At 39.9% G+C, this 15,191-nt stretch overlaps 1 protein-coding gene across 5 annotated transcripts in view; it reads left to right on the forward strand.

Annotated features, from left to right (window-relative positions):
• Positions 1-15,191, forward strand: part of Adam22 (ADAM metallopeptidase domain 22) — a gene marked incomplete at its 5' end in the record, with an annotated part of 230,265 nt that overhangs the window by 176,000 nt on the left and 39,074 nt on the right. For all 5 annotated transcript variants that reach the window (XM_013516010.1, XM_013516012.1, XM_013516013.1 and 2 more), the window contains 4 exon segments: positions 6,018-6,098; positions 11,495-11,545; positions 11,760-11,823; positions 14,146-14,251. In XM_013516010.1, coding sequence (XP_013371464.1) covers positions 6,018-6,098; positions 11,495-11,545; positions 11,760-11,823; positions 14,146-14,251 — 302 coding nt within the window.

The following is a 15,191-nucleotide window of genomic DNA, read 5'->3' on the forward strand; positions in this document are numbered from 1 at the left end:
CAGGGCTGCAGGGATGGTTCAGCATACACAAATCTGAAATGCAATACACCACAGAAACAGAAGCAAGGGCAAAACCCACATGATCATTTCAGTGGATGCGGGAAAAGAATTAGACAAGATCCCACATCCAATAATGGTAAAGACCCTGAAGAAAATAGGAATAGAAGGTCTTTTGTCAGTCTGATGAAAGCCATGACAAATCAATGGCCAATATCATACTAAATGGAGAGAAACTAAAACCTTTTCCTTTAAAATCAGGAACAAGAGAATACCCACTATCACCACTCCTGTTTGGCATAGTCCTCAAAACATTAGCCAGAGGGCTGGGGATGTGGCTCAGGGGTAATACCCATACCTTGCAAGCACAAGCCCCTGGGTTCGATCCCCAGCTCACACACACGCACACGCAAAACATTAGCCAGAACAATTAGACAAGAGAAAGAAAGAAAAGGGATATGGATGGAAAAGAAGAAGTTAAGTTATCATTATTTGCTCATGACGTGACCTTCTGCATAGCAGACCCCAAAAACTCCAACAAAAGACCCATGGAACTATAACCAAATTAAGTAGAGTGGCAAAATACAAAGTCAACACTCAGAAACCAATAGTGTTCCTATACAGCAATGACAAGCTCACCAAGAGGAAAATAATGCCTTATAATAGCATCAAGAAAACTGAAATAAGAATTAACCTAACCAAGGAGGTGAAAGACCTTTACAAAGAAAACTATAGTACTCTGGAAAAAGAGACCGAAGAGGATATCAGAAAATGGAAAGATATCTCCTGCCCCTAGATAGGCAGAACCAATATTGTCAAAATGGCCACATTTCCCAAATTTTCATACAGATTTAATGTAGACCCAATCAAAATACCAATAGCATTCCTCACAGAATTAGAGAAATCAATCCTAAAATTCATATGGAACCAGAAGATACCTAGAATAGCAAAAGCAATTCTGGGCAATAAGGGCAAGGCAGAGGGCATCACAGTCCTAGACCTTCAAGCTATACTACAAAGCAAAAACATCATGGTGTTGGAAAAAATTAAAATAGACTTGTGGATCAGTAAAACAGAATGGACAGTGTAGAAACAACTTGAGACACATTCAGCTACCTTGTCTTTGACAAAGGGGCCAAATACTTTCACTGGAGGAAAGATAGCCTCTTTAATAAATAGTGCTGGGAAAACTGGCTACCCATATGCTGACAATTGAATCTAGACCCAGATCTCTCACCATGCACTAAACTAAAAATATATCAAAGATCTTCAGGCAGATAAAATAGGTAAAACTCTTGAAGATATAGGTCATAACTAACTGATTGTGTCAATTTGAGTAAGAAACACCCAACTAAACTGGATCAGCATAGTTCTCAGTGTGGCTGAGGGGATTTACTGAAGACAAAAGACCCACCCTGGGTAGGCTTGTCACCTGAATGGCAGAAAAGGAAAATGAGAAGGAGGGTTCACTTCTATTTCTTGGGAGGAGCTACAGTTTTCACTATCACCTTGGACATCGTCTTCTGGCTTCCAGCACAGACTATTCAGCCTCTAGCACAGACCCTTCTGTCTTCTGATACGGACTTGCACGGGACACTACAGTGAGCTCCAGCCCCTTGGCTGGATCCTTTGGATCTCCAGCATGCAGACAGACTTTTTTTACTCTTCCACACCTGACTCTGTGGAGGCTACATTGCTAGCCAATCTTGTACATTGTTATATATATATATTTTTTTGTTTGTTTGTTTGTTTGTTTTTTGTTTTTCCAGTACCAGGAATCGAACTCACAACTTTGTGCTTGCCAGGCAGGCGCTGTGCCCAGAGCTAAATCCCCAGCCCCCTCTTACATATTTTTATATCTTGTATTAAGTGCGTTTCTCTAGTAAGCACTGACTGATACAACATATTAGGTATAGGCAAAGAGATTCTGAAAAGAACCCTGATTATACAATAAATAATACCAAGAATCAACAAATGGTATCACATCAAATTAAAAAGTTCTGCACAGCAAAGGAAATCACCAACAGAGTGAAGACACCCCTAGAGAATGGGGAAAATATTTTGCCCACTACTCCTTGAACAGAGGACTAATATCTAGAATACATAAAGAACTCAAAAAAATTAGCTCCCTCCCCCAATTTAAAGACCCAATCAAGAAATGGGTATCTGAAATGCCTAGATACGTTTCACATGAAGAAATACAAATGGCCAATAAAGAGATAAAAAGGCCGGGGATATAGCTCAGTGGCACAAGTGCCTGTCTGGCAAGTGCAAGGTCCCAAGTTCAATTCCTGGTACCAAAAAAAAAAAAAGGAAAAAAGAAAAAATGTTCAACAGTGCTGGCCATTAGAGAAATGTAAAACACTAAGTTTCAATCTCAGTCCAGAAAGAATGGCTATCATCAAGACATCAACCAAGGGCTGGGGATATAGCTCAGTGGCACAAGAACCTGCCTGGCAAGAGTAAGGTCATGAGTTCGATTCCCAGTACCAAAAAAAAGACATCAACAAATAACAAATGTTGGCCAGGCTGTAGGGAAAAAGGAACACTTCTTCATTGTTGGTAGGAGTGTAAACTGGTACAACCACTATGGAAATCAGTATGGAAATTCCTCAAAAAACTAAAACTAAAAATTCCATTTGACCCAGCCATTCCCCTTCTAGGTATCTTCTTGAAGGAGTTAAAGTCATTCTACAGTGATGTATGCATACCCTTATTTATAGTAACACAATATATAAAAACTAAATCTTGGAAATAGCCTATATATCCACCTACAGATAAATGGATAAAGAAAATGAGACATTTATGTACAACGGAGGACTACTCTGCTAGTAGAAAAGGATAAAGTTGAGGCATTTTAGGTAAATGTATGCTTTTTAAAAACTAATTTTATTGGTACATGTTAGATAAACATAATTATAACATTCATCATTTGTACCTGTACATGACACCTGTACATGATATATCTTGATTCTTCTTGTTTTCCTATAATGGATGCATCTTGAGACGATAATATTAAGTGAAATAAATCAGACACGCAAGTTGGAATATTGCGTTGTTTCTCTATATGAGAAACCAAAAGTATAAATAAGGAGCAAAATTAAAGATAGATATTAGGAAGTAGAGAGATCTTTTTCAAATGGGAAGTGGAACAAGAGATGGAGGGAGGAGGAGAGGAAGGAAAAAGGGATGTAAAAAGAATTGAAGAGAAAAAAATGGAAATAGAGCTTTTGCAAATAGGAAGAGGGAAGAAGAGTTGGAGGAGCAGGTACGGGGGTGGGGAGGGAACAAAAGAAAACAAGCTGTGTTATGTACATGTGCAGAACCCTACAATAAATGTAATCATTACATACTGCAAACATGTACTAGTAAAGTAACATTGGCTTACAAACAAAAAGAAACTATCATACTATCTTCTATGTGCCAGAGTTTATTCTGTGCACTTTCAATGTATGTCATCTTACATCTGAGTTTCTCAACCATGGCACTGTTGACATTCTCGGTTGGATAATTATTTTTATGGAAGGTGTGTCTTACACATTATAGGATGTTTAGCAGCATCTCTGGATTCTACCTATTAGATGCAACCATCCTGGCCCTCACAACCAAAAATCTCTGGACGTTACCAAAGGTCCCTTTGTGGGACAGTCGTCCCCAGTTGAGACCACTGTCTTACACCGTGCTTGTATGCACACTTTCCGGATATGCTTTGTGATCCTGGTTCACAGCTGGGAGACCCCCCATTCCAAGGAAGTGAAATAACCTCCACAGGCTCCTACCGCCAGTCAGGGATCAATGGCAGCTGCACTCCAGATCTGCTGGCAGCAGCTTCTGCTGTTCCACTCTCCCACAGTTCACAGGGAACTTGTCTTCTGGCAGCTTTTGGAAGACAAGCAAGGTACTGGCAGTGATCTTTGAAAACTCTGTCTGAAAAGGAAAGATTAAACCAAATGTGAAACAGACATTCTTTCATTTTGGCTAAAACAATTACTTACTCTGTCAGCTCTTCCAAGTGCCGTAACAGGGATGAGTCACTTGTCATCAACCTGGATGTTTTTAGTCTGCCATCTAGAATTACGTGTTTTCTTTTCTTTTGTTTTTTTAATAGTGATTTCTTTTTTTGGTACTGGGAAGTGAACTCAGGACTTTATGTTTGCCAGGCAGGCGCTTGTGCCACTGAACTATATCCCTGGCCCTTCTTTTCTTAACTTACAGATTTAGGCTCTTTGTGATACAGTCATTGCAAAGAGCAAGCACAAAATAATAAAATTTTAAAACTTAAAATGAGATGGCATGATTTTACCGTCCCACAGGATAACTTACGAGGCCAGTAAAATCCTTTTTGCCGTTTCCTCGACCCGCATCTCCCCACTTTCTTCCCTACTCTGGACTCCTAGGGGGCTAAAGGCTGGGTACCAAATGGGGAGGGGAGAATTGAAGATCAAGATGATGAATTGTATGTATCTCTTTTTTTTCTACGCGTATTTATAATGATTTATCTGTAAGCCGGGGCTGGCACACATATTTTGTGAAGGGCAAGGTCATTAACAGGCTGTGTAGCTCGTCAAGTTTCTGTTGCAGGTTCTCAGCTCTGCCTTTGCAACAGCCATGGAATATACAGAATCAAGTGCGTGCTGCTGTGTGGGAAAACCTTACAAAGGCAGACAGCCAGTTTGGCCCTCAGTCAGTAATTTGTGGACCTCTACTGTAAAATACTGCTGGCTTTCTTGTTTATGATTTTCCTCTTCACATTGACAGTTCACATAGGGCAAGGATTGTGGTTGACTTATTTTCCTATATCCCAACACTGCTGTTCTTTCTTCCTGGAAATTCTCAAACATTCATAGTCTTTATCTAAACTCTATCTCAAATCTGCTCATATTTCTACTTTAGATATTCTAAAGTTGTGGCTTGTGCCAGTTTCAAGGAATAAGAGAACCAGAACATATGAAATTAAAGTACTTTGCTTATTTCCTTATTTTTATGGCCCGGTTACGCATATTAAAAGGCAAGTTCCTTGTAAGCCGTACCATGCTGATGTTTTTTTCTCCTGAGTCTTTGGTGGCTAAAACAGTGCTTAGCACTCCCGAGTGCTTCGTAAATACTTCACATCTCCTAAAAATTATTTTTTTGAAATCCTCATTGAAGTTGGCAGTGGCTGTGGCCGGTGAATACTCAGTGCCTGGGAGTTCTGAGCCGGGAGGAGGGTGTGGCTCCCACAGCAGAGAGCCTGAGGATGCTCCTGCCAGTAGCGGAAAGCTCCAAGGAGCTGGTCCCAGACCTTCGCGTTGTGGAGTGGGAAAAGGAACGTGGCTGTAGAAGGAAGGAGAATGTAATAACTTCATGTATCTCTGTTCTGTTTTGTCGTAATGAGCACTGTTGTGATTTATAAACTGGGGGAGATTGAAAAGTTATTTACAGAACTGCACACTTACAAAAGGTATTTGAGGAGATTGAAAACAAAGAAGCACAAAATAAAACCCACTGGGTATAAATAAGAGAAACACTGGGAAAGAGTGAATAGCCAGGATTTTAATCTATGTAGATTAGGCAGCTGGCTGGAGAGGAAAAAGCTTTGCTAGAAAATCAGACTTCTGTGATTCAGCCCAATTCTTGGCAGATAAGGCTACAAAAAAGAGAGAGAGAATTATGTGATTAAAGCGTCAATAAGAATGAAGGCTAGAGCCTAACTCTAAATGCTACTTGGCAGAAAGAATTACTAGACCTGGAACCAACTCATCATTCTTAATGGAGATGTACCAGCAAGCAGTATGCTGCTTTAGCAGAACGTTCTGAGGCTTATGTGTGATGACCGTGGAAGCTACTCCATACACAAGAAACTGTCTCTTAAAACTATTAAAAATAGCATTGTGTTCAATAACTGTGGTTTCCTCTCCTATCATCTTAAAATAGTTTAAGGTATTCTTAGCCAAACCATTTTGTATTTTCTTTTTAAAGATGATACTGTGAGGGTTTTTGTTTCCGCTACAGTTTTACATATTGATTTTTCTTCATTTTAGTTTCAGCCTCTGGGGACTGTGTGCCGAGAAGCAGTGAATGATTGTGATATTCGTGAAACATGCTCAGGAAATTCAAGCCAGGTAATTTACAGATGATTTCCTTAAACCCTAGAGGAAAAAGTGGGGGGTATCTTTAGTCCTCTGGCCTCCCCCAGGAATGCGTCTCTCTTTGTTTCTCAGGATTTAAAGATTCAGTAATCAAACCGTAAGCAGATGTGCAGCATAATTTTGTCTTAATGTTGAATTAGCCTGAAATCACATGCATGACTTAAATATTTTGGTTTTGGTTTTAAGTTCAAAGTAAAAGGCATTTTATTTTTGCCTACTTAGTAAAGGAAGAAACCAAGGACTCTTTAGCTGGGTGAGAGAGAAGCCAGCGGAGACAAGAGTCCTAGCGCACAGGGCTCTGAGAGGAGGGCGCACCTTCCCTTTCTGAGATGGTCATGTCGCTTGTACAGTTTACGGCTGTCCTGGAAATTGATAGCCTTTAGCTGTCAATAGATGCACTGGGAAATGGGAAACTGATGAGGGTCCACAGGTTTCAAAATGCCCCGTCCTCACTTTGCACAGTGGTGTTGGACTATAAAAATGGCCATGCATGCTGAAACCAGGTAGCGTAGCCTGAACTACATACTGAGACTATCTCAAAAGACCAAAAAAAAAAAAAAAAAAAAAATTATGGTTGATCCATGATCTTTAAACATGCGTCAACGAAAGCCAGGTGTGATAGCACATGCCAGTGATTTGAGCACTTGGGAGGCTGAGATAAGAGGATCGACTGGAGTTCAAGGCCAGCCTGAACTACATAGTGAGATGCTGTTGCAACAAAATGATGTAAAAAGTGCATCAAACTATTAAAATCTCCTGCCATTGGCTTAAAGGCATAGGGAAATGAGAAAAGAAGTATTTATTTAACACATTCATCTTGGTTACTTTTCTCTCGTTGCTGGGACAAAATACCTGATGCCCAAAATTAAGGAAGGAAAGGTTTATTTAGCTCACAGTTTGTGGAGGTTTCTGTCCATACTTGGCTGGCTCCAAGGCAGGGTCGCACCTGGCATCTGGCAGAGGGCAACAGTTCATGGCAGCAGAAAACCACAAAAGCAAAAGGGAGGAGCAGCAGCGGAGAGCAAGCTTCTTTCCCTCCCTTGTATTGTATGCAGGCTACCTGCCCCAGGGTGGGTGTAGCACTCACACCAGTAATCCCAGTATTGGACCATGAATGAATCATAAACTCTAGAAGCCCGCCCCATGACTGCATGAGGCTTTGGAGTGACATCTAAATATGAACCATAGCAACACTAAAAGGAAACAATGAAATTACTGAACCATCCCTGCCTACCTGGGATGAATCCTACTTGGTTATGGTGTAAAATCTTCTTGATGATTTGCTGCATTCTGTTTGCCAGTGTCTTATTGAGGATTTTTTCAATCTCTGTTCAATAGAGAGATTGGCCTGTATTTCTCTTTTTTAGTTGGCTCCTTCTTTGGTTTGATTTTGGTATTAGGGTAGTGCTTGCTTCCAGAAATGAATTTGGGAGTATTTCTTCCCTTTCAATTTCATTAAAGAATTTGAGGAGCAGTGGCATTAGGTCTTCTCTAAATTTCTTACAGAATTCAGCAGTGAATCTGTCAGGGCTTGGGCTTTTCTTTGTTGGTAGGTTTTTAATTACATTTTTAATTTCATTGATTTTGGTGAATTTAGAACTTTTATATCTTATTAATTGGGTTTTGGTAACTCATATGTATCTAGGGGTCTGTCCATTTCTTCTGTGTTTACCATCTTATTGGAATACAGGTTCTAAAGTAGTTATTGATGATCTCCAAACATACTCTACTCAGCCACCTTATCTTTGACAAAGGAGCCAAATACTCTCACTGAAAGAAAGAGAGAACCTTTTGTAAATGGTGTTGGAAAAACTGGCTTTCCACATGCTAAAGATTAAAGCTAGACCCGTATCTTTCACTATGTACTAAACTAAAATCAAAATGGATCAATGATTGAAATATTAAAACAGAAACACCAAATCTGCTTGTAGATAGAATAGGTAGAATTTTTAAAGACATTGCTGTAGGCAAAGACTTTATGGACAAAACTCCACTCATATGGGAAATATCACAAAAAACCCACAACTGAGAACTCACCTTATTAAAAATCTTTTGCACAGCAAGAGAAAACACCAACAGAGTGCAGAGACAACCCATGGTGTGGGAAAAAATTTTTGCCACCTGTATCCCAAACAAAGGACTACTATCTAGAATACATAAAGAACTCAAAGAAATCAGCTCCCCTAAATTTAAAGACCCAATCCAGAAATGGCTATGTGGAATTCTATTAATGAAGAAATAGGGATGGCAAATAAATACATGAAAAAATGTTCAGTATCACTGGTCATTGGAGAAAGGCAAATTAAAACAATTCTGAGATTCTGCCTCACTCCAGAAAGAATGGCTGTTGTCTAAAAATCAACCAATAACAAATGCTGTGCAACCACTGTGAAAATCAGTGTGGAGAGTCCTCAAAAAACTACAAGCACACATCCCATTTGACCCAGCTATTCCCCTTCTTAGTATCTTCCCAAAAGAATTAAAAGCATCATACCACAGTGATATATGCATAACTATGTGTATAGTGACAAAGTTTGTAATATCCAAATCTTGGAGACAACCCAAATGCCCATCAACTGGTGAATGGATAAAGAAGATGTGTTTTTTATACAATGGAGCTGCTCTGCCATAAAGAAGGATAAGCTTGAGACATTTCTAGCTGAATGGATGACATACTCACAAGTGAAATAAATTAGACATATGTGTTTAAATATTGCACTGTTTCTCTGGAGTGAGAAGCAATCCTGGGCAACAAGGAAAGTATAAATAAGAGTCAAAATGTATAACAGATATTGAAAAATAGGAAGAGACTGTTCAAATGAGAAGGGGAACAAAGGAAGGGTGAAGAGGAAAAGAAAGATGGGACAAGAACAGAAAAGAAGGAAGATGTGGAAACACAGCTTTGTAAATAAGGAGGGGGAGAAGCCTTGAAGGGGGAATGGAGGGGGAAGAAGAAGCAAGACACATAGTGTACACATAGAAATTCCCTGTGATGAATGTGATCAGTATGTGTAGCTAAAATGTACCAATAAAATTAAAAAAAAAACCTCTCACAGCAGACTTCTGCTTGACAGTCATTATTTTAAATGAGCTGCTTCTCTGGACTAAGGAGAGACAGTTGTTCTAGCTCTGGCCTGTGGGCAAACCACCTGCCTTTGTCCCAGGCCTCCTCCTCCTCCTCCTTGCTCCGAGGCACTGTATCTGTACAGTGGCTGCCCCTAAATAAATCACTCCCTGAGCCTATTGCAGCAGTTCTGTTCCTTTGCTACTGTGTAATCCACTGTGTTTGCCTCAGGTAGATCCATATTTGAGGAGTACAAATGGTTGCATTTCCTTCCCCTCCTTTTTTTGTGAGGCAGGTTCTCACTTTGTAGCCCAGGCTGGGCTAAAGCTCACAGCGATCCTCCTGCCTCTGCTTCCCAGGTGCTGGGAGTACAGGAGTGCACCACCATATCCAGCACTTGCTCTTTTTTTGGGGGGTGGGGGGTATCAGAAATCGAACTCAGACCCAGAATAGCAAAAGCAATCCTGGGCAACAAGGACAAGTCAGGTGGAATCACAATCCCTGACCTGAAATTATACTACAAAGCTACTGTAATAAAATCAACCTGGTACTGGCTAAAAAACAGACCTGAGGATCAATGGAACAGACTGGAAGAAACAGCCACAACCAAAAACACACTCAGCCACCTAATCTTTGATAAAGAGGCCAAACAAACTCACTGGAAGAACAATAGCCTCTTTAATAAATGGTGCTGGAAAAATTGGCTTGCTACCTGCCAAGAATGAAAATAGATGCAAGCCTGTCACCATGAACCAAACTCAAGTCAAAATGGTTCACAAATCTCAATATTAAAACAGAAACACTAAATCTATTGGAAGAGAAAGTAGGTAAAAACCTTGAAGACATAGAGGTAGGCAGAGGGTTCATGAACAAAAACCAAAGTGCACATGAAACACTTGAAAGAATCAACAACTGGGATCTCATCCGACTGAAAAGTTTCTGCACATCTAAAGAAATCACCAGCAGAGTAAAAAGAAAACCCACAAGCTTGGAAAAAATTTTAGCTGATTGTCCCTCAGACAAAGGGCTTCTATCTAGAACACATACATAATTAAAAAATATCACCCTCCCCAAATTCAAAGACCCCATCCAAAAATGGGCAGCTGAGATGAATACACACTTCTCAGATAAGGAAATACAAATGGCAAATAAATACATGACAAAATGTTCAACATCATTAGTCATTCGAGAAATGCAAATTAAAACAACCATGAGAGTCCACCTTACCCCAGTAAGAATGGCTAGCATTAAGAAATCAACCAATAACAGATGCTGGCGAGGTTGTGGAGAGATAGGAACCCTTCTCCACTGCTGGTGGGAATGCAGACTGGTGAAACCACTGTGGAAATCAGATTCCTCAGAAAAATAGGTCTAGAGGTCCCATTCAGCGCAGCTATTCCCCTTCTGGGTATTTTCCCAGAAGATCTAAAAACATCATATCACAGAGATATATGTGCACCTATGTTCATAGCAGCACAATTTGTAATTGCTAAATTGTGGAAGCAACCCAAATGTCCATCCACCGAGGATCGGATAAGAAAATTGTAGTACTTTTACATAATGGAATATTACTCAGCTATAAAGAAAGATAAATTCGAGGCTTTTATAGGTAAATGGTCACAACTAGAGATCATACTCATAAGTGAAATAAATCAGACCTGCATGTGCAAGCACAGCATTGTCTCACTAGTGTAAAACCTGAAAGAAGTAATTTAAACTTGGGGATATGATAGACATTGTGAAGTGACAGGAAAACACTCAAGGGTAAATGGCAGCTGGAATGTGGGAAAAGAGAAGGGAAAGAAGGAGAAATTTTGTATGTATGTATATACAGGATAGTTAACATAGTTGTTCTACTGTTCTCTATTTCTTTGCTGAAAGAAACTGTCAACGAGTCCTTGATCGATCAGCATTGCCTGTCTCTATCTGTATTCATGAGAAACTACTTTGAAGATATCAATATGTAATACAACAAGCATTGTTAATTTCCTACCAGTTTGTTTGTAACTCTGTATTGTCTGTACTGTTCTTTTGCTATTTTGTAAAAGGTTGTCTGTCTGTTAATGTTTTCCTCCTTTTATTTTTAAAATAAATAAAAAAAAAGAAATCGCACTCAGGACCTTGTACTTGCCAGGCAGGCGCTTGTGCCGCTGAGCTATATCCCTGGCCCCTTGCTCTCTTTTGAACTGTTTTTATCTATAAATGACTTGAGAGATAAGGTGTATTGTCAGATGTAATTTTTTAAATGAAAACATAAAAGGGGTGATCCCCAGCCTGATACTGTGCTTTTGTTCTTCTTTTGTAGTGCGCCCCTAATGTTCATAAGATGGATGGGTACCAGTGCGATGGTGTCCAGGTAGGTGGCATCACTTCCTGGGTGCTACCAGCATGCAAGAAACACTGGAGTCTGACCCAAACAGGAAGATCCATTTAAATGTTTTGCAATCAATTTGGAAGATAAAGTGCCTTTATAATGTGTGCTTATCATTTTCCTCAATCATATTTTCTTTATTTCCGTCTGACATAAACAGGTATTGCATCGCTAATGGGAATTTGCTGTTCTGTTTTAGGGAATCTGCTTCGGAGGAAGATGCAAAACCAGGGACAGGCAATGCAAATATATCTGGGGACAAAGTAAGTAATTTTTAAAATAGGGCATCAGGCAAACTTCCTAAGCGTGGGTGGGATGGAAGTAAATTTGTTAGCACTTCATGACAGGGGCTGTTTTCTGGAAGTTAGAGAAAGGGATCTCCTTTGGGAAGATGAAACCCCACACTTCCTGGCCAGGTGGTGGTGCCTGTGATGACACAGAAGGTGCCTTTGCCACCAGGGAGGTGAAGCCCCGCCAGGCCACGCGCAGGGCTTACAGAGCAGGGCAGACTTGGCTGTGCACTCCTACGCTGAGCGCTGAGTGCCCTTAGACAGACTTGTATAATGTATGCAGGGCGTGGATCCCGAATGGGGCACCCTTGACTTAGAACCCATGCTCTTAGGTACAGTTGCAATTTGCTCTTCAGCTATCTTATCTAAACTCTAGCTGGCTTTCTTGATTAGAGATGACCTTCTGTATCAGAAAGAAAATGTTACTTCCTTCAAAATTTGTCAGTGTTGGCTGGGGATGGCATGATAGCACACACCTGTAATCCTGTAATTGGGAGGCTGAGGCTGGAGGATCGCTGTGAGTTTAAAGTTAGCTTGAAATACATAGTAACGGGCTGGGGATATAGCTCAGCAGCATAAGTACATGCCTGGCAAGCACAAGGTCCTGAGTTTGATTCCTGGTATCAAAAAAAAAAAAAAAATACATAGTAAGATCCTGTCTCAAAAAAAGAAAGACACACAAACAGAAAGGAGTTTGTCAGTGTTTCAGAGAAAGTCTGTAATGGTCATATTTAAGGTATATTATTTAAATTATTTTCTCTTTAAATTCATATTTGAACATTGTATAATATATATTTTTCTACAAGTATTACTGGGCTACTTTTTAGAAGAAGTTTTATCCTAAACTCTTTCAGAAGACAATTTGTGTTAGGAAACAAAAACTGTAAAAAATGGTAATCTTTAATTGTCATAGGCTCTAATCTCTTGAGAGGAAGTGTACATTCTCATGAGCTACCAGAAATACTGAGAGGAAGGAAAGACTTAGACTTGCAGATTTGTACTCTGGACAAGAGATGTGCTTTTTGTTTCTTCCTCTTGAACATAAAGAGTAGCTGTTAGTAAGAAATAGGAGAAGAAACTACCAACATAATTATTACTGTTTTTTTTAATGTATAGAGACTGAATATTGATTGTCTGAAATGTTTGGTACCCAGAAGTGTTTTGGATTTCAGATTTTCTCTGCTTTACAAATATTTTACAGATAGATAATGAGCTATCTTGCATATGAGATCCAAGTATAAACACAAAATTCATTTATTTTTCATATATACACAAAGCCTGAAGATACTTTCATACAATATTTTAAATATACCTGGGAAGTTTTGTTTTTCTTTTTATAATTTTAGGGATCGAAAATTATAAAATCAGGATCCATGCATGCTAGGCAAGTGCTCCACTACTAGTCTAGTGCCTGAGTTTGGACTGTACCTTATCACATGAGATCAGGTGGAATTTTCCACTTGTGGTGTTACTTTGGCACTCAAAAAGTTGCCACTTTTATATAGCATTAGGGGTTTCGTGTTTTTGTTAGGGATGCTCAAAATTTGTGTGTGATAGTTTGCCAAAGTCCTTTTGTTCTAATTCTTGAATAACTCTATCAGCTAACCTGAACTTTTTTTTTTTTTTTTTGCTACCGGGAATCAAACTCAGGACTTAGCTCTTACCAGGCAGGCACTTGTGCTGCTGAGCTATATCCCTAGCCCAACCTTAACTTTAGAAAAGATTAAAAACCCAAAAAAGGGGCTGGTATATTTTTAAAGGATATGTAGCATGACTGTCATTCAAAACATAATAAAATTGTTTTTGATAGCTGGTAAGAATTAGTAAACCAGATAGAATTTGTGCCACTGTTTAGTAAATCTGCTCACACAATGCCTACTTATTTTAATAAAATTGCTTTTCCGGTTAATAAATTTTGCTGCTTACAAAGTTCATGCATTATATCCGGTACTAAGTTTGAAGCCTGTACTTACTCAATAAGCTGTTTGATTGCATCCCCTTCCTGATTAGCCAACTGCTGAGCGGTGTTCTTGCAGTCTGTAGCCTGAGTTCCATCAGAGATCGAAAATTGTTGTTTTCCAAATTTCAGATGAGTCATGAGCAAATGTACCTGAGCCCACCCAGGATGCCCATGACACAGGAGCAGTCTTAAGAGCCATGGCACAGTTTTTATCTGGGGTCTTGCGGGCACTGTGATGGGAAGAGTCCTTGAACTGCAGCTCTGCTGTACTGTAGGCATTTTGAACAGCTCACATATTCCCTCCCTCACTGATAGAAAATTCTGTTCTGCTGCAGAGGTGACGGCATCAGAGAAATACTGCTATGAGAAGCTGAATATCGAGGGGACCGAGAAGGGTAACTGTGGGAAAGACAAAGACACTTGGATACAGTGCAACAAACGGTGAGGTGGAGCTGGGAGCCCAGAGTTCATCCTCAGGCAGCTGCTGGATGTTCCTGTTCCCTGAAGCCCACAGAGCATGCTCTTCCCTACTCACTTCATTCTTCCCAAGGTTCCGGCGCCACAAGGGCTCCCACACCTTGACTTGTACCCCGACTTCCTTCCCAAGGCCTGTGTCATCCGGGTAGTGACAGAAATTTCTCCTCTAGAGGACACCTGGCAGCACCTGAAAATAACAAGAGTTTAAGCCACCAGAACACGTACTCAGTGCTGCTGAATGAGTTAGTTGGCCTGATCACCTCCATTTTTACCAAAAATCCCAAGGTCTCACTGCCTTGCATAGAAAGCACCCTAGGAGTGAAATTTAACTCTTCCTTTCTTCTGTATGTTGTCCAAACGCGAAATCATGGCCATTTTCCCCCTTTTGCTCCCCTACCACTTATTTTTAATTTACTTTTTTATTTCCCTCTTTATTGCCATTACCCTAGGACCTGTATTAGCTCTTCAGCTATTGTTGTAACATTCTTTCACATTTTCTATGCCAGCAGTCTTTAGCATACTAACATCACAATAATTTCTTCCTGACTTCTTTTATGTCAATTCTTTGTTCAAATTTCATTAATTCCACATAGCTAATTACTAGTGAGAATAATACCAACATTTTCTGGCTGCACACTATGTGCTAAGAACTCTGTCACATTTTGCATAGGATACACTCCTTATTCTTTATGGCAGTCTTCCCATTCTTATGGAAGCAGAGGCATAGTCAGTTAATTTACCTAAGGTCATATAGATGGGATGTAACAGAACAGGGCTGAGTGTGGTGGTGCATGGTTGCAATCCCAAACCCAGCTTGAGCAACTTAGTGAGACCTGCTGCAAAAATAAGAGAAACAAAAAAAGAAAGAAAAAAGGGGAAGAAGAGGAAGAAAAGAAAGGAAGGA

This window comes from Chinchilla lanigera, unplaced genomic scaffold (assembly GCF_000276665.1).
Source record: "Chinchilla lanigera isolate Chin_1 unplaced genomic scaffold, ChiLan1.0 scaffold00031, whole genome shotgun sequence".
In the NCBI taxonomy this organism is placed as follows: Eukaryota; Metazoa; Chordata; class Mammalia; order Rodentia; family Chinchillidae; genus Chinchilla; species Chinchilla lanigera.